Source organism: Phoenix dactylifera, chromosome 4 (assembly GCF_051530095.1).
Source record: "Phoenix dactylifera cultivar Ajwa chromosome 4, Ajwa_hap1_PhDact_Kaust_v1.1, whole genome shotgun sequence".
Lineage (NCBI taxonomy): Eukaryota > Viridiplantae > Streptophyta > Magnoliopsida > Arecales > Arecaceae > Phoenix > Phoenix dactylifera.
In genome coordinates this window covers 2765404-2786112 of record NC_143193.1, presented here as the reverse complement: position 1 = coordinate 2786112, position 20709 = coordinate 2765404, and the positions used below count along the sequence as shown (strand labels likewise).

Below are 20709 nucleotides of genomic sequence, written 5' to 3'. Positions count from 1 at the left end.
GAGAATCAAGGCTGCTGACAAAGATCCAAAACCCCACCATTGCAGCTACCAGTCACACCAATTCCACCACTAAAAAACTTTATTTCCTCATCTTTACAACCTTCTTGTCTTCTTGTAATTGTAGGGAGACATGGATTTGAATGTTTGGTGAGAGGGCTCCTTCATGGCTTTGGGTCCACAAGGGTGAATCGAGTGGTCCATATGAGACTGGCTAATTAAAGGCCACTTGTGACACCCAATAGCTGTGATTGCCTCCACTCGAATGCACCACGTTTGTCACATCCAACAATGCATTGATCATGCTAGGAGTTAAAAGTACCAAAATAATTGAGTTCCAGTCCTCTCCAGTTTGTACCAGTTTGGAAGGCAGGAGTTTGGAAGGTTTCAACGGTTCAATTATTCACCGTCCTCCATGCAGCAAACAGCTCAATGTTCGGTGCTTTAATTAACAAGATAAGTAGTTACGTAAGGATTATATAATGCATTGTTCAATTACCTACCATTGATTGATATATTAAACAACATGATTTAGCATCTTGGAAACATCATCCAAATATATTTTCCTAGGTCTAGAACTTTTGCATTGCTTCATTTGTTTGGTGGCCTGTCAATTGCTTGTCGCCACATTAAGAAATTATATTCAAAGATATTTCTAAGTTGATGCTTCGCATTCTCATTTAAATAAGTAAGATGCCAGCTGGGCTCTCTTGATGGCTGCACTAAAGTCTTTGGACTCAATGGTTTTATCAACATGGTATTTTGACATTGAGAACTAAGAAAGTCTTGTAAGTTTGGAGTTTGGATCTCCATGGTGCATGCTTTGCACTGCAGCGCTAATCTTAGAGATGTATGACTGTCACCAATTTTTCAGCCCATGATATTTAGCACGCCCATCTCGGAGATGGACGGCTGTCTTCCATCTTGGCGATGTGTCGCCCATCCAAATATATACCTTCCTCAATAAACGCACCACATAGGATCCCAACTCATAAGTTCATCATTTAATGTTCGATTAAACTTTCGAAAAGCCATACCTCCAACATTTTGGCTTTGGCAATCCAAGTGCATGCAAATGCACTTATTTTGCATGATAATTTGCCCCGTGTTGGAACCACTGTGCTTTCAACTATATAGTACCACAATGGTTGGTCTAAAATTTACATACAGTATGATTTAGGCTCCGTTCACTTTCTAGCCCTCCAAAAATACTTTTAGATGAAATATGGGTGTTTGGTAAAAATTTCGAAAAGATATTTTAGCTTTCTCGGAAAGTTGTTTTACTTTTCGTAGAAAGCTAAAAACAGCTTTTTGAGAGAAGCTCCATTTTGAAGCTTTCCCCAAAAACACTTTTAGGCCCGATCGGAAAGTTGTTTTTTTACCAAAATACCCATAATAAAATATAACAATTACACAAAATGTCTCTTTAAAAATTATTTAACCAATTTTAACACATAGCTAGAAAATTTGTTATATTATGAAAAAATAATTTACACTAATAATTATAATATTTTATATCTTTTTTATTGTATTATACTATAAATATAATATTATATTACATTAAATCATAATACATTGATATGTTATGTTAAATAATTTAATATTATATTAAATTATTATGCTATAGCATACAATATTATATTACTATATTATAATAATATTATTTTACATTATAGTAATATTATTTTACATCATATATTTATATATTAATAAATATTATATTTTATTATGCTATGTTGTATAATACTAATATAATGTCCTTTATGGTCATTTTGCCATACCAAAAATATTTTATCAGTTTATTTACCAAACACATGTTAAAAGCACTTGTAAATATAATTACCAAACAACAAACAACTTTTTAAAAGCTCTATTTTAGAAAGCTCTACTTCCAAAAACTCTACCTTCTTAGAGTCGCGAGCAGCACTCGTCAAGGCCTTATTGTAGGAGTTTATGAACTTAGTTTGGACCTGACCTGGTTGCCGACTCATGGTGTCATACATAGAGATCGTGCTTCGCGCATGGTAGATATAGATTCAAGTGCTAGAAAACTTTTGGAATCCGCAGCCATCATGGTAGTGTGGGAAAAAATCCTTTTCAAATCATTGAATATTTCTATGGACTTGGATATTGTGCATATATTCCTAATCTATCATCATAGAACTATTGATATTACATCAAATACATTCGCATGTACAATAGCAAAAATTTGATCTTATTTTGCATTGTTATCTGGAAGAGCCAACAAAGCAGACTGCAGCAGGTTTACCAACTTAACTCTTAGACTGGAAACTGCATACACGAAGGACCCGCATGAATCCAACTCTTCGAAACCAACCTCACCACCACCTCGTGCCTGTGCTTGGAGGAACTGTCCTTCCAAATACCTTCTTAGACTCGCCTCGACGACATCAATAAGGCCGAGGGATGCATGGGTGTGCATCCACTGGGAAATGATAAATCCAGCCAGCACAGGTTGTCCAGCGGCGACGAGGTCGGATATGAAACATGGCAACAGAACCCTTGCAAATAGCAATGAGCTATTCTGGTGTGGCCTGCTTCCATCACCCTTGCTAAATTTAAGCATATCTTCCTGGCAAATCCGAGCAAGATGGCCCATCGAAAAGCAGATGTGAGATAGCACTTTGGAATAGGATGGATCGGCGGCAATCTGATGTAGGGCTCCGGATGATAATAGAAGTGCTAGAAGCTCATAATCATTTGCATTTGATGCACTGGAAATGCTTCCTTCTCTAAGTTTAGTCTCCACAGATCGTAAGCATTGAGAACGAAGGTCCTCATAAGGGAGCAGCAGAAGCATTTTCAGAGCCATGAAGCAGTCAACACCAACCACAAGCTGAAACATGCTTCGGGCCTCATCTTCATTTAGCAATGTACTATCAGTCACCGATGATGATTGTGCCAGCAATTCCAACACGACACTGGGTTTGGAAAGTTCAATGAACCTTCTAATGATCACCATCCAACAAGTGTGAAGGGGACGAACGATGATACAACCATTTTGTTTTCCATCCATATTGACCAACTCTTCTGGAAGATTTTCCCAGCCCTCATCCCAATCATCACTGCTCCAGTTGGTGGATTCCTTAGGTGATTCAGTGCTCATTTCCTTCTCTACTCTCGCAGAAAATAGCTCTTCCCATTCCTCTAAAACAGCTTGCAAAACATGTAGATTTTCTGCAGAATCGACACTCTTCGATAAGCCTAAGAAACAAGACACTGCTGCATCAATGGTCATTAGATCCTCTGGAGTGATCTTAATATCTGGGGAAATTGCTGCAGCCAGCTGCGATGATTTAAGGGCAACTAAGGTACTTGTAATACTGTTAGACACATCAACTCCCTCTGCAGCCACATCAGTCTTCATGCAGCCAGACTCATCCCATTCTTCCCATGGCTCGACCTCTGAAACAAGTTCAGCTGGAAGGCTTTTGAGATTTCTTCCTGTGATTGATTGCATCAACTGCAAAGCATACACCCGTCTGTTACTTTCCAGCTGCATGTTATCTGAAAATGCACTTAGTTTTCCCCACACTTTAGATCTGATCATCATAAGATCTTCGTTGTGGTTACCTGCCAACTTGCTCAGAGAGGACAGCAGATGATGCAAGTTTTGGCGCTCATTGGAACTCCTTAAATCTGATAAAACTGTATCCATCAAATTGATGTAGAGATCGAGAAGATCCTGACCTTTGCTGTCCAAACTTGAGACTGCTGGATGTGGTTCTGCTTTAGAATATGCTTCAGCAATTGATCTAAAAGCACACCCCGAAAAAACCATGGCTTTGCAAAAAGGTAAGATGTCTGAAGTCAAACCACCCACAAGGCCAAATTTAACATAGTTGGAGACAGTACTCCATCCTTGATCGGCAGATACCTCATTTTCCATCACCAATATTTTAAAAACTTTCAGACATCTCAACAGATTCTTCGGATCACAACGGAGAGGCTTTTCTGGAAAGTCTTCAGCAGTCAATTTATCTGGAATATCTTCAACCATTCTGATCCAAAAAGTTAAAAGCACAATCAGACAATCCTTCCATGCAGGTTCATCTGGCAGGCTCCTAGAAAAATTACAAGGAAAACATAGTGTGCAGTATGTCCCGATAATGTATGATATATTTGCTTTTGACAGAGCTCTGACATATTTCTTGCAGCTGTCATAATTCAGCTCATTCACTTCTATAAGGGCTTGCAACTCATCAGCATTTATGCTATTTGACCTTGCTTCGTTTCGGCCTTCTAAAAATGCCAATTGGCCTAGAACATGATGCTTGTAAACACCCTCCCATGATATGAGACCCTTGGCTTGTGAATCATCATATAGACTAACAAGGGACCGCACTGTATCTGCTAGAGATTCCACAGTAGATTCATGGATGTTATTGCAGACTTCTTCATTGAAATGCTCAAAATTTAAATCATCCAGTCCAGCAATATTTTTGAAGTTCAGTCCATTGATGAAAGATATTCTCTGGCATTCTTGTTCAAGAACTTTATAAAATTGAAATGGCTCGAGGATGTGCATATGTCCTTGTTCCAAGTATGTCACCAATGCCGGATCTTCAGTTCTCCTCAAACGCAAGAAGCAGGCTGAGAGTATATTATAGATGTAGGAAAGCCGTTGCTTGTTATGCCCATCAATTTCTGGGTAGACAATGAAGAAGATCATATCAATGACTCCTGTAGCACATTTGGCTATGTCCTCTCTAAATTCTGAAACTTCAGCAAGAATATCATCATTTCCCCAATGTTCAGATACTAGAGCACAGCCAAAGAATCGTAGTAGCACCTACAAAAGAGCAACAATAAGGAGCATGCTCATCTGATAGGTCAAATAACAGAACATTGTATACATCAGGCAGGTTGGTGGGCATATGCACATCTACTACTATATATCCAGAACAACCGTCACTCATTCAGCACACCATCATGTGAAATATCGCATCATTGAGTGGTTATTAAGAAACAGGAGTTGAGAAGCAGAAGCTTTCCATCTAGTTCAAATAAACAAAAAACAGACAGTCTGGGTATCCCAAGAAATAATAAAAAAGGTAAAGTACCTTAACTTCAGGATTCTGCTAAGGTTTCCCAAAAAGAACAGCCATATAGAAAGGAAAGAAAGATAGATCTCAGGAAAAAAAAATCTCAAAAAATATCTAGACTATGTGGTTGAGATCACAATGGTCTACTTCTACTTTACTTTTTTTTTTCACAGTCTCTTATTTCTTTCGAAAAACTCAGACTCCCGCTTCCAATTAAAGAAGAAAACTGCATTAGAAAAAAAGAAAATATATATCTCAAAAAATTAAAAATTAGAAGTCACTCACAACCAATCACATGCATTGCACATGTCAAGATCTAGTAGAGAGATCGAGGAAGGGGGAAGTGGCAAGGCAAGTGTGTATGCATGCACGCACGCATGAGCATAAGCGCATGTTATGCCTGCATGCATGTGTGAGTGAGAGAGAGAGAGGGGGGGGGGGGGGGCAGAGAGACAGAGAGAGAGAGAGACCTCGGTACGATTCAAGCCATAGGTATCAGCCAACTTAACTGCTTCTTTAAGAATATGTTTCTTCTCCATCTTTACTGAATCAATGAAGGAAAAAACAACATTCTTGATGTAATCGGCGTCCCCTGATAAAAAGCGGGCAGTTTCTATTTCAGGAATGATTTGCTCCAGTGCCCTTGCTTGATCAGCAAGCTGTTTCTGCTCTTCTAACTTTGTTTTCCACTCTCTCCAGAATGTGGATTGCACTTTATCAATCTGGTCTATTTCATCTGATTAGACATAACAAAGGGAGAGAAAAAACTTAAATTAATGAATTATGAATTTTAAAGCACAGACACTTTCAAGACAAAGAAGAAACATCAGGTTTTGTTAATGGTGTGCTCTGTTTTGTCTTCCATTATTGGATATGCATGAGAGTCTCTATATTGAATTGAAAGGTCAAATTTCTCTGTTTAGCAAGCATTTTGCTAAAAATTACAGACATTTATGGGTTCCATGCAAAAATTGTTGTGTTAAATTATAAAAAACTTTTTTATCAGTGTCGCCATTCACTGCCTCTTTTGATTGTTTGCCGATGGCAGCTCAGATATCTCCCTGCCCAATCACAATGCACTCAATGTTTTAAATAAATTGTTTACATTAAGTTTATGCAATTCTTTTCAGCACAGGTCTCGATAGCAAGGATCTCTAGTAATTGTAAGTAAACTACCTGAACTAAATGATGCATGCTTTTCATGGAATTTGTTCAGCAACATCTTCCTTCTCTGATTAGGACTTGAGCATTCTTTCTGAGAGTTGTTCAGTGAACTATATGCCATCCCCATATTCATGATGCTGTAAATTTCTTGATATGCTTCTCTTCTTTTCAGTTGTTCCTCTATTATTTCCACTCCATGGAAAGCATCCACGAGATTTAACAAAAATGAGCACCCAAGAACATCATCTGCTTCAGTGACAGGAGGTTCCATGATGGACTTTGCAAGAGATGCAATCAGATCATCACTTGGCACAATACCATTGCTGGCCAACCAATAGAGGATACTGACCAAAACTTGCATTTGTATGGAAATGTTATGCTTTCTAAAAGAAGTTTTTGTGCCAGGAATTGTTTTTTTACAATATTCTTCTTTACCACATAACTCCAGAAGCCAAGGAAGCTCTAATGCAGCAAATGATAAGACTCGCTTATTTTCCCTCAAAAGAGAATCCCATTTAATCCCACCTTCACTTGGTAAGTCCTTGCCAACGTTGGAAAGTATTTGCTTTATACTATTAAAGTTAACATCATCATTCCCTCTTTTGTTACAAGGATCAAGTTGCACAGATTCTGAGCTGTCTCTTATGTCAAATATATCTTGAACACTATGGACAGGAAGTGATACAATTGAAGGGCCTTGAATAGAGAAGTTTGGAGGATTTGTCCCTGTCGAAGTGATAAGCTGCTCAAGTTGAAGACGCATATCAACCTCCTTCCAAGCATTCAGTAACTCCCCAATTGATTCCTCATCGCAGTGGCTCAAAGCAAAACCCAAAAGTTGCTTTCGAGAATTTGTATCCATGTTGTCAAGATGCGGACCCCTTGCAATTGCAGCACAGAGGTCCCAAATCGGTCCATGCCCTTTTTTTGCCAAAACCAGACAAAGATCAAAAGCCAGTTGCAGATCACCAGCAATTGCTGCTTCTCTTGCAACAGATTCCTCTACAGCTGCTATATCATCCTGAGAGCTCAATCCAAGCAATTTAGCAATTTCAATAAGTTCCTCTACATTGAGATACGCTCCAGTTTGACTTGAAATCACCATGTTAATGATTTCCATAGGATTTCGTATCTGTCTAAACTGCACAGGAAGAAGAGTCACTCCAAGATTTGGAAGTCTGATGGTGAGAGCATCAATAATATCAGCCTCTGCTTTAACACTTCTGCTATTTGCAAAGAGACTTAAACATTCCTTAGCCTTCCAGATCTGCAAAATTACAGCAAGATTCATTCTATATGGAGTGCTGAAGACACAAAAAGTTTATTTCTTTTCCTAAAATTATTGCTATAGCAATTGATAGTAAATTGCTGGAAAATAAGCCATTTGATCATTTACTGTTTTGGTAACCGCCGTTCTATTATTTGATATTTAGCGCACCCAAATGGAGAGAGATTATTGGGAAGTAATAAATCAACTCAGTGATCCTTGAGATGCATTAAAAGGAAGATTTCAGGGTGCAGTGAATCTGCTACAAGAGCCTGTAAATCACGTTGGACATATAATACATAATTGGCCATACTAACTGATACTAGACTGCATTTTAACCACATCAAATCATGATGAAATACTTCCAAATGACAATGAAATCTTGTAGAATTGTGCCAACCAAATGAATTAAACCATCATACAGATCCTGCATCCGTTGCCTTACCAGCCAAATGACACCCATATGTTCTGAACTCGCCCAGGTTTGAGCTATATGCACCATACCATAATTTGAACATGAAACTCTTCCCACAAGTGAGAGGTGAACCCACCACTGGGCTACTCCTACAGTGACTGTCAAAGGAGAAACCTGCCATCCATTTCACCCTACGGATTTTGATAGTATAGATTCAAAACATCAACTTAACATATAATCACCATTTGGGGCACCTAGTAGAGAGGGAATGAACCAAACATAGATCCTGTAGCTCAATTAACAAGATAACTTTAATAAGATGTAGCCAAACTTAGTGGGTAACATATGATTGCAAAGTGAATGACTAATCCATGGTCCATACTAATGTTCACAATATCAACTGAAATATATGTTTATATAACTCAAACCCGCCAACACCCTAAAAAATAAAAAATAAAAAAATGCAAGTTCTTATTAAAAAGGGGAATTCTGCAGATCTCTTGGTTCTAGGCTCAAGTAAACAAGAAAGACCAAAGATGACTTATTAACATGGACTGTATTCACAATATTATTTAGAATACGTTGATATTTTCTTAAGGTTTTTTGGTCAATATCAGCTTCCAAGAATAGATTGCAATAGTGTATAGTTATCAAGTGCACAGAAAACTATTGGATAACAAGCATATGCATAGAATACAACTTTTCTGACCACTACTTACTTCATTACAGGACAGACTTGAAGCTGAGAAGAAATATTCCCTTGCTGCTTGAATAACAAGATTTTCAGCCTTTTCCGTAGTCAAAGCAATTGAACCTGTCCCTCTAAGATAGTTCCTTGCAAGGGAGAATTTACCAGCTTTTAAAAGCCCTCTAATAAATTCAGTTAGCATATACTCTAAATCAAGGAAAGGAAATGCCTTCTCCTGAAAACATTGCATATCTCGCCACATGTTAGCCCAATCATTATCTGCTCTAATGGGCTGCCGACGGCCAAACTTTGACAGAATAAGTCGAAGAAGTTGTTTCACATTCTTTTCATCTGATTGAGCACTCAAAAAGAAACTCATTGGTTTTGGGACCTGCAGATAAACAAATGGCATGAGAACCTCAATCTAGAATCTAAATAACTAGAGGCACATGTATTTGGGTCAACCAAAAACCGAACTGAACCAATTTGTTGAGCTGCTTTGGTTCTGGTTTTAGATAGGGTGAGGTCAGCTTTGGTTCCAATTTCGGGAAACCCATTTATATCGGGTCTCTACTGACTTTTTGATAAAATATTTAACTTTATGGAGATGGAATTTGTCTTTATTTGTTAGCTTGTAATTTGAATTAGAATAGAATATAACTTTATATTTTTTTCTATGTTTTGTATAAATTGTTAGTTTGTAATATGTTGGATTTTATTTGTTCGTTGGTGATCTCAAAACAGAAATTCAACCAGATTAAGTTTACAAGAAATAGCCAAAAGGAAAAATTATGCTTCGTGTGGACAATGGAGTGACAACATGGAAAGCAAAGAAATACTCTCAAGTGCAGATAAACATTCCAATAAAAGGTACTGAAAATATTGTCTAAGATGAAACTAGAAAGATTAAAACCTGATAATATGCCAACAGCCTCCCCACTTCTACATGGCCTTCTGCAACTTTTATTCTCTTTTCCAAGTTATCATTGATTAGATCAGAATCTAATTGGTTAGCGCATCCTCCAGAATTTTCTGAAACAGATACTCCTTTGTGCAAGCTTGCTGATTTTGACAGCAGTTGTGATTTTCCAAGTTGATTGGTCGTGTTAGAAAACTTGGGAGTTCCAAAACTCCCCATACCATGCCTTGGAGTAAAATCTGTGCCAGCTTCAGATGAATTCTCTCTTAATTTATTCCGCGGAAGCTTTGACAAAATTGATGTCATCATATTCCACTGATCCGTAAGAGTGCACAAATATATGCATTGCAGTGCAGTTTCTATTGTTTCTCTTTCATCTCTAAAAAGGCCATCAACTGGTGAGTCCCCACATCCATTTTCAATTACTGCCAAACATATATCTAACCGATTCTCTGCAGCGATCTCCTTCAACCATCTGACCAGGAATGATTCTTCATATGCACAATGTGCAAAGTATTGGTCTTCTTTTACCTGAATTTGAGAACCTAAGCATTCAGCAAAATCTCGGTTTTGCATAAATGGAATAGCTCTTTCCTGCAGTATTTGCATTACCATGTCCTCTTTAACTCCCTTGAGCATCATTTTAAATTTCTCATAGTCTGGCAATTGTTCCCAGGTGACAAGACTCATAATAAAATCTTGATCTGATCCATCAGAATAGATGAGATGATGTAAGTATGAGATGTCTTCAAGATACTGCTGCAGCTCCACAATACCCTTGCGACATGCAAACTCCACCAAAGAAAGGCAATTGTCCAGCTGCCCACTTAAGTTATCAATTTCCCTTGCTCTATTCTTGTACCAGTCAGAAAGTTCAGCAACTGATGGCCAAACAAGGCCTTTGGAATGCTTCAATATGATTTCAGTCAAAAATTGATCACTTTTCTCAGAACCATTTGGTAATTTATTTATAAAGGATACCATCTTTTCACATTCAACCCAATCACCATCTCGTAGAACAATGATGCTAGGAGGAGACCTCCCTGGTAGGAGCTGACCATAAGATTGAACAGGTACCGTCTCTGGGATAGATGACAGGATGTCCAAATTTCTAGGAAAGATTGAATAAGGATGACGCTTGAAGAGCAGGTTAAGGGCCCCAATTTTGCCACTTTCAGCAAGAGCTAGAGCAACTTCAGTGAGAGGCACAGAACGGAACTTGCAATATTCCTGTGATGAAAACCTGGAACGAAAAAAACAGCAGTTGATTAAGAGAATAAAATGCAGCAAGCCTAATTCATACATGCTAATGGACTTCTGAGAGCTTGATTTCACATGAAGGAACTAAGCGAGATATTAGTGCCATCAAGATTTGCCGTACCGATCGGGTACCATACCATACCAGATATACCATATTGCATTGAATGTACTATACTATACCATATCAAACATACCATACCATATTGGTATCGAATCCGGTACACAATCTCATACCGTACCAACACTCGGTACGTCTAGCCATCTCGTACCATACTATGTACCGATATTGTAATAGGATGATACCAGTACAAGGTCCAGTACCTGGACAGCGAATCTTGAATGCCATATCAGAGAGTACAACTAAAATTTACATTGGCCATTAAATATAGTATGAAGAACTCATTTGTCTTTTGGACCCAATTTTTTTTTCCACGAGCAAAAGTTTATGAAGGACTGAAGGGCATAGTGAAAGATTAACCGTCACTCACCAACATAATTCTCCTACCATCAACAAGAGGCAAGTTTTGTGGGGTCAGTATCTTGAGGAATATGACAAGATGAAAGCCAGAAACTAGGCAAAGGCACCGAAACATTTTTAGGGTTTTAAATTTAATAGAATAATACAACAGAAAATGCAGTCTTCAAGAGACCGCATATAAGTGGTAGGATATTTGCGAATAATTATTGGAAATCCAACCTTGCTATGCATATGAATTGAGTACTTAAAAGCATCTGAACAAATATTAACAGTCTTTTCATCAAAAAAACCTATTTAGCTCCTAAATAAAAATAAAATATGAAAATTCTTGTTTTCTGGCCTACTAAGCTGAAACGGAACATCAAAAGAGGCACCTGCATGCTTCAGCTTGCAGATAGATGAAAATAGTCCACCTTGATTTGAACATGTGCTTTCAAACAAAACCAATAAGATGTGGGTTTTACCAAATAACATGAAATATTTGTTCGTTACCATTGATAGACAGTTCAATGCAGATACTCATAAAATTTGTTTTAAATTTATATGGATTGATGCATTTCAAAAATAGATATAGTCCTTTTATTTTATCATGTTATTAAATAAAATACTAGATTGTCTTAATATAAGGCAGCAGATGTTTAAAACTTTTACATAATTTCTATTATTTTTAAGTCTTAATTATATCTTTTACTTTTCATATACCATCTTAGTTTAATATTTTTGGACCCAAGATATGCCGTACCGGTCCAAACCGGACGGTACGGGGCGTACCATATTGTACCGGTTCGATACCGGTATTCAGTACGGATGGCGTACTGAGTATCCTATCGTACCAGTTCGATATCGGTATCCAGTATGGGTGGTGTACCGAACCGGTATCCGGTACAAGTGGCGTACTAACACTCGGTACGCCAAAAATTTTCGTATCGTACCGTATCGATACTGTGCTAGTATAGCACCGATACAGGATCCAGTACCAAGACGGCGAACCTTATTTGGACCCCAATCCCTAACCGGCACATCAACTTTGCTCCATCACCCCTTAGCATCAGAACTTCAGCTGATTTTTTCAAGCTACAGTTGGTTGGTGTCGCGTTGCCGCATACTCGTAGACAGTTAATGAGATGATTTGCACTTGTAAATTTCATAAGAGTTGATTAGCCTAAATGATCACATTCAAAGTTAAAAGCTAGAAGGATAAAAATTAATCAAATGCCCTCGAAGAAAAAAGTAGTTGTCCAACAGAAGATAGTATATGAAGATGACAATAGCTAAAGAGCATAGGAATTTAAATTTTAAAGAGCTTATCGAGAATATAATTTTAGTCAACAACAGAGCACCAATGTTATGACACAAATAGATTATACGAGTGTATAACTCATTAAGGTTGTAAAAGGTAGCTCCTAGAGATCCCACCTAGATGCTTGGACAACCCAACTGCCTAGGCACCTAGTCTTTCCAGGCTTCCAGGCAGGGCAGCTGCCCAAGCACCTAGATTGAAGCCTAGACAGGTGCCTCACACCTTCATCTGCAGCACATGCATTTGGTTTATTTAAGGCATTAACTTTTTAACTCATTCTCTCTTTAAATAAATAAACATTTTCCTGAAGATAGAGAAGTGAAATACATTCATAATATATTCCCAGAAAAATTAATTGATCCTAGATCATATTATCTTCTTGGAAGTTTTAGATTCTTTGAATATCTTAACAAAAATTTATTATGTAAATAAAACTAAACAAATTAAATCAAAGATTTCATTTTTTTTCATAAGTAGCTAGCGACCCTATCGTTTATCAATATTTTTTATATGTTTTCCATGAACCAAAAACGTATCTTAGCATTCATCTGTCATTGTTACGCATCTTATGGCGGTCATAGGAAAAACAAATACGCACCTTCCCATGTTTATCCCCACAAATGTTTCCAACCTGTCTCTATATTGCAATAGCTGAAGCCGAAACATCCTCATATCCCATATCAAGCTGCACTGGCTGTCATCGGAATCCGAAAATACATACTGGTCAGTAACATGAATCCCATAAGAAAGTAAAGCCTTCACAGCATCCTCAGTAGGTCCTACTCTGTCTACACATTCTGATAGTGTAAATGTCTGATCTTTAATTTTAGATAAGAACATGTTTATTTCATGAATGCCTTGATCAGAATGCATCCATTGTGCTTTGAAGACTTCATCTGTGTCCAGATCATGACGAGAGGCGAAGTCCAAGGCAGCCTGATATTCTTGATTGCTGATCAGAATATTGTACATTTCTAAGACAGATCTCTCAGATAATGACATCAAACTCCAGCAAAATCCATCAGTATCTGGCTGGTCGTTGTTTTCATAGGTGTCATGCTCAATATGCTGGGAACTTTTTCCTATATGCCCAGACATAGAATCTCCAGATGTTGTACCCTCCAAAATGAAAACAAACCCTTGGCGATGCTCGACTCTTTCTATGATTGACACAGAAATTTGATCATTCTCCATAACTTCCATACCTCTGATAATATCATACATGATGAGACTGCCACTTTTCTTTGCAAAAGTAAGTATATGATCAGCCCACCAACTGACATCAATGATATCATTAAAGTATTTCTTCTTCCCAGATGCCAAATAATCTGAAATGTGTTGGTGCTCCCTTTCAGCAATAGGAAGAAGGGAAAGAGAATACACTTCACTGTCTAGCTTGAAAACATTTAAGCATCCATTCAAATCAAGAGTAGTCACATACTTGCCCTGTGGTGAGATTGCAACTTTTGGAGATGTTAAGAGGCTTGTATGACTTTTAGGACAAGAAAATAATCCTTCAAGTTGAGGACTACAGAACATTATCTCTAGCTCTGAGTTTTTGGTGATACGCAACACATATAGACTATAGGTCCCTGGTGAAAATATGAAGTTAGAAATTAACATAAGAGTGTGTATGCATATAAAACACATGAAAATGCATACAGATGCATTGGCATTACTTCTCAACCAAAATGCTCAATGCTAGTTTAATAATTGATTCCCATACAAATTTGAGATATTCAGATGACGAGTTTGATGAAAGTAACTAAATACATATCTAAAATTAAGATGTCATGATCATACCAGGACAGTCTTTAGAGTTTTCTGAGACACTAGAATCAGCAACTAGAACTGCCAAAGAAAGGAATGGATGAAAGTCCAGGCATGACACGTTATGAGGGAACTGACCCCTCTGCATTATGCAACTGCTTGAAGAAGAAATTGGATAAGTGCATGCACTAGGCTCTTGAGTGACCTCAACATGGTGAATCAAACCATCTGCTGTAATAATGCAGAAACCACACCTGTAAAAGGACTTAAATTTCTTCATCATACACTATGAAATGAATAAAATTTTGCTAGGAGAGCAACATGTGGCATGGTTTCCTGATGCTCAACTAAATTTCTACCCAACGTCTCATCGGTGATTATATATGACTTACAAGAAAGATTTTTTTGAGTTGAGCTCATCCTGCACTGCAAGGTCAGTGATAGGTGCAGACAACTTCAATTGGTTCCTAGTTCTCCTTGTCATTTCCTCTCCATTCACTTTGATGAAGTAAAGGGTACTCATGTCATCAATGACACCAAGAATACCATGAGGTTCCAACCAAGCGCCATTTGTAAAAACAGTGAGTCTGTCGTTACCTGATTCCAAAACGGAAAATAAGACACAGAAACCTTCAAAAAGAAGCTAATTTGCAAGTTATATATGGTTTTTCACATAGTATGATTTGTGCATTATATTTACAATTTTTCACCATAATAAAGCGGTGAACTCGAAAACATTAAACATATTTCAAATAACTAAATCATACTTATGGAGTATAAAATAATTCAAAAATTTGTCTCTAAAGAAAACAAGTTTATGTACTAAAGTGTATGTGCTCCAGAGCAAGGATCGTCAAACCATGCTGAACCGGGCCAATTGATAACCAGCATGGTTTGACCATGTAATTTGATCCAATTTGTATGTATCATATATATAGACTTGGCCACACTCGAGTAGATCTCCACTCAGATCCGATCAGTTTTACATAGGACAATAAGGATCCCACATCGATGATCCGAGCTATTGGGTGTGATCTACTATCTCTAAACTGCTTGCACACCAAAAATCATGAAATTGAAAATTTCCGGCCTGCATCAAGTGATCAAAAAACAAATATAATTTAATATTTTTTAGACTGTCCAATTTTTGATTACTTCATGCATATGCTAGAGGTCTCCAAATCACATAATTTTGGTGTGTAAACAATTTAGAGGTAGTAGATCGAATCCAACTGCTAGGATTATCAATTGTAGGACCTCCATTGTCTAATATAAATCTAATCAGATCTGAGTGAAAATCCACTAGCCAAGACTAGCTCTCTCTGTATCTCTCTCTCTCTAATATATATAACTAGCTGTCTCTCTCTTGAAGCTTCTCTTTAGATCTCCCTCTCTTTCTCGATTCTCTCTCTCCCTAATCTCCCTCTCCCCTGGCAATCTCTCTTCCAACAATCTACGTCGATCGAGCCAACACCCTCTTCCTAAATCAACGATTCAGAAGGTCTCTCCTTTGATTGATGCTAATGTCAATGTCAACACCCCCTCCCTCGATCTAAAACAATTCTCAGGCCCTTGATCAACACCATCGCCCTCGATCAACGCCGATGTCAATGCCTCTCTCCCTTCTCTCTCCTTAGAGTTTCTCCCTCTCTTCTTCTCTTCTCTCGATCTTTCATGTCTGGTACATTGCGGCTCGATGCAGTGCACAACGGTACCATACCAAACCAAATGCTAGCTGATACGAGCCTTGGTACCGGCTTGGAGAGCCTTGCTCCAAAGGAATGGGTCTCCTTGATTTGACAATCACAAAAATACACTGATAAAAAAAAGCCAAGTAGCTCAAGGCAAAGATATATAAACCAAGAAAGCACATAAATAATAGTGTAAATTAAAAAAAAAAAATGCCATAGACCAGTTCCAAATAATCTAAAGACCTATTAAGCATCTGAGAATCGATTCCGTAGTGAAAAGGAATAGTGGGCATGAGATACTTAAAGAAGGTGAAGCTTCAGGTGTGCCCCATTAGTTCCATATAAATTCATATTGTAAATTCTCTAACCTCGATTTATATGAGTTTAAGGCAACTTGTATATAGATCTCCACAATAGAAGATCGACCACATATGTTTCTCAGGTTGATTCCTTCTTTCAAGAATGCAGGAGCTAGAGAGGTACATTAAATTCAATCTGCCTAGAGTAACATGTAAAATTAGAGTCTGTTTGGATACATCTGGTTTCCATGGTATTTGATGGGAAATGAATGCTCCATAGGAATCCTAACTGTAAAGGACTGTATTCCTAAAAAAAGTTATTTAAATGTAGTTTTACAGATTCAGATTATCATGGAGAACCAGTGATTCAATGGATAAGAAAAATTTCAATATTTTTTATTTGTTTCTTTCCCATGTTTTAAGTGAAGAAGTCCCTCTCACCCGGTGGCCCCTTAGAGGAATATTCACCCATCTCATTTCAGCTCTCTTCCTTTCTTCCTCCATGTTGCCTCCATTACTTCCCTCCTCCTTGATTCTTCCTACATTATTGTTCTCTACGGATTCCTTCACCAGCACTGCTTCCCTTCATGGGCAATACTTAGCAGACTGGCTGGGATATTCTTGTCTCTCCCTATTGTGCATTTAAATGGTTTCGTAGTATAGTAGCAAAAAAGGAGAAATTCTTTTCTTGACTACTAGTTTATGTCAAATTAAGGTACATATAAGAGGAGATCATACTACTTTCTTTCTTTTCCTGTATCCAGAATATTTGAAAAAAGGCCATGTTGGTGGTAAAATAAGTTCACCTTGTTTAAACAACTTAGGAATGCTTAGGATTCATTCGCAATGCAAACTTACCAGCCAGGAAGATGCCAAATATACAATGTTTGAACCCAAAAATCAATGTTTCTAAGATGTTTTACTTTGGGGAGTATCTTTTGCACGAAATCAGCTCTATAGAATGGCCTTTCCTTCATCAAGCACACTCCAATTCAGGTAATTCTAACTATGTTGGAAATCCATTTTGATGCATTTCGCTTTGTCTTATTCCCAAATTTGTTGTGATTTTTTTTCTGCAGGTATGCTCTTTTTTGGGTGTAGAAAGTCAAGGTCGACTTTTACTTGGATTTGATAAGAGCTCATGCCTTGTATCACCATGTACTTTGTAATTTTCAAAAAAAAAAAAACATTATATGTCGACATAAAATATATGTATTGCAATGCATCATTTTTGGGTGCAACAACAACATCCAGTTACCTATTCCATGACTGCTCCTTTTAGATTTCTATGGGCACTTTGGACCAATAGATTTCCTTCTACACTTTCAATATCACATTCATGAACTCATAAGCTAGCACCAGATCATTACATTTAACAAGGTGCTGAAATATATAGGAAAAAAGGATTGTAAAAGAGATTGGAGAATGAGGAACTTTCATATCTAAGGGAAAATTTCCTTGAAACTGGTCACTAAGCAGATACTTTTGGGCATCCAACAGGAAGTTGGTTCTATTAACCACTAGTGTTTCTGATGTTAACTCAAATCTGAAGCTGTGAAGGGAAATATTATATACATATTTTTCCTTCACCCTTTGAAGTATTTTACCCTGAACCGAAAAAAAAGGTCAGGCTCTAAATCAGCCAAAGCTTGGCCAAAAAAGTCATCCTTTGTGGGTCTTCACAATGGTGAAGGACAATTCAAAGATACATAATGAATCTCGATATGGCTGAAGGGCCTTACTAAGCTGCACGCAATAGAGATCAAATGATGTATCAAGGATATTCAAAGAATAGCACTTATTGAGATATACCAAGATCATCCACTAAAGAATTTATGTATATGGATTCATAGTCCTCACTTTGCCTATGTTGAAAACTAACATATCAGCATTTATACAGGTACTAGTTCTGGCAAGATTCCTCTAAATCAGAAAAAAAAAAAAGTATGTTGGAGGCTGTTTCTAGTTGTATTATAGATCAGATTCTGCATTTAATGGGGTCTTCTCAAGAAAAGCAATGATGTGATGCTAAGGAAACATTGATAGATTTTTTTTTTCTCTTGGCTTTTCATGCATTGTAAAGGACAGGTCCACAAATGAGATAGAAGGTTTCTCTATGATGAAGCACAAAGTGCTGGAAGTAGTTGCAGCTCGGATAGTTGCGAAAGAGGTATGTACAATGGAGTATAAACTATAAAAGACAGAGAGGTACAACATAGCCAGTAAAAGTTGCTAAACCAGAACATCTTAAAGAGTTATTTTCTGTCCAAATTCACAATAACCGAATGAAGGAGTTTGCCTTCTTAATTTAGTTTTCTCATATACCATTTGATTTCTATCTTTCAATGAAAAGAAGGAAATACTTGAAAATTTGAACAATTTCTGAATTAAGTCCATTTTGCAAGTGACTGAAGAAATGTTTTACACTTTTTTTAGTTCCAAAATGTTTTACACATGTACCATCTAAATAATGCAGCAATGACTCCCTTCTAGAACAGAACTTATATCACAATGATGCATCAATTTCCAAAACTCTAAGAAGGCCCTAAAATAGCAACCCCCTCCCAAATAAAAAGGGAAAAAAAAGAAAGAAAAATCATAGGACATGAGATTTGTCAATGGAATTCACATCAACATCCTTGCAATATCTGTGCAAGAAATCAATCTGGATAAACTTACTGGTAAAGATGCCACACGGCTCCATGTGGTCATCATCCTTTTGCAGGATAAAGATTTGATTGTCAGCAGCTACAGCAACATGCTCGCCATCTGGAGAGACAAAAAGCGAAATCCTCTTTTTGAATGTCCTCGGCCGCCTATACTCATTCCACTTCTCTTTAAGTCGGTTTACACCTTCACATTACAAATGAAAACACTAGATTTAAACTCCATCCACAACATTAGAAACAACAGTTGTGAAGTCCAGAAACTAATGATTAACAAACATAAACGCTTGTTCCAACTAAAACACAACCCAACAAGATAGACCTAGCTAAGTGAATACACAAATCATTGTTGCTCAATCATATAAGTTGATACAGTATTTAATCTAGAACTCACAGACATTAAAAAGTAAAGGCAAGAAAATAACAAAAAACTAAGCAGGGGAGCAAAAATTCCAAATTTTAGACAAATCTATCATAATTTTGAGGAATCTAGTTTCAACCAGATTGATGGATATGAAAGATCGTACCTTGAACTGAAAGATAGGACAATAAACCTGCTTTAAATCCTTTGCCCATCTGAATTCCAAAAGAAAAAGGAGGATCAGTTAAAAGAAGCGAAGAAAGAAGAGATTGGATTCGAACAGAAGGTCGGAGAGAGGGGACCTGTTGCAAAGATGGATCTGAGGATAGAGCCCGCCTTGCGTGGTGACGGATCTCGTAGAGCACCTCGTCCACCGTATCCCCTCTTTCTTGCTCCATCTCGGACCATCACCTTTCGGATCGAAGACGCAGAGAAGCGGTGTCGGGGAGGGAGAAGCGGTGCCGGGGAGGGAGAAGCGGAGGTGGAGCAAAGGTGGACGGCGGTGGGCGGTGGGCGGCGGTAGATGCCGGCAGTGACGAGGGGAGATGAGGGGAGGCGGCGGACGGCGGGGTCGGGGTGGAGAGCGATAGAGGGGAGGAGGTTGACACGGCCGATTTTGTGCCCAAACGGGCCGAGGCGGTTCCGGTCGGTGCTGGTTCTCGAATTTGGAGCTTGGAGATTCGGGTGGCAAAATCATACCCTACACATTCATATTTGGCAAATTTGGTTTTTTTTTATTAAAAAAATGATTCGGATCAGAAATTTTTTTTTTTTTGAGACATCTATTCCATTCTGTTCTATTATTAAAAATAAACACAAGATCACTGATCATAAGCTCTTGCTCGAAAAATAATCTCTTTATGCATATTCATTAACAAATTAAATTTTAACTAGTTGTATGATCTAGTTCTTGTAACAAATATTGTCTCAAAAAAGTTCCGGTTATGAGTAACTAGTATATATTGTGATGAGTGAGAAGGTTCTCTGTCGGCTTCATGATTTTTGTGGTTCACGCGTTAATGTATTATTGCATCAATTAGATATTGTCCATTAAACATCAATAAATATAAGGTCGAATTATCAGATGTTTATGTATCGAGCGCTTATCGTGGAGCTGGACATAGTTGGTTGAGGTTTTGCATGTTGATGATATAAAAATTTATGAATTCATAGGACAATTTAGTTTAAAGTTAAGTCAAAATTGATACAAATAACTCAAATAATAGAGAAAAGCTAATTTGAGTTGAATTAAATATGGCCATGGTAGCGAATAAATTATAATGGGCCAAAACTAATGCAAGTTAAATATGTGTTATAACAAAAGGTGAGATACCAATAGAAATTGATGTAGTAAATAAAGCCACCAAG

General features: G+C 37.6%; 1 protein-coding gene across 1 annotated transcript; it reads right to left on the bottom strand.

Annotated features, from left to right (window-relative positions):
* Positions 1–2072: 2072 nt before the first annotated feature.
* Positions 2073–19979, bottom strand: LOC103719812 (neuroblastoma-amplified sequence protein). The gene is made up of 11 exons (XM_008809221.5): positions 19644–19979; positions 19508–19556; positions 18994–19167; positions 14717–14921; positions 14358–14578; positions 13153–14146; positions 9511–10759; positions 8629–8988; positions 6240–7494; positions 5534–5799; positions 2073–4810 (listed from the first exon to the last, which is right to left on the bottom strand). Exons 1-11 carry the CDS (start codon positions 19737–19739, stop codon positions 2213–2215), a joined length of 7467 nt encoding a protein of 2488 aa, XP_008807443.4. The 5' UTR covers positions 19740–19979; the 3' UTR covers positions 2073–2212.
* Between the last annotated feature and the right edge of the window lie 730 nt (positions 19980–20709).

Excerpts from the sequence above, each read along its gene's own strand:
- LOC103719812 (XM_008809221.5), bottom strand. The coding sequence starts at position 19,739 with ATGGAGCAAGAAAGAGGGGATACGGTGGACGAGGTGCTCTACGAGATC. Across the intron at positions 10,760-13,152 it reads GTGGGGATAAACATGGGAAG|GTTTTCATCACAGGAATATT; the intron begins GTGCGTATTTGT and ends TTTTCGTTCCAG. Across the intron at positions 4,811-5,533 it reads ATGGCTTGAATCGTACCGAG|GTGCTACTACGATTCTTTGG; the intron begins GTCTCTCTCTCT and ends GCTCTTTTGTAG.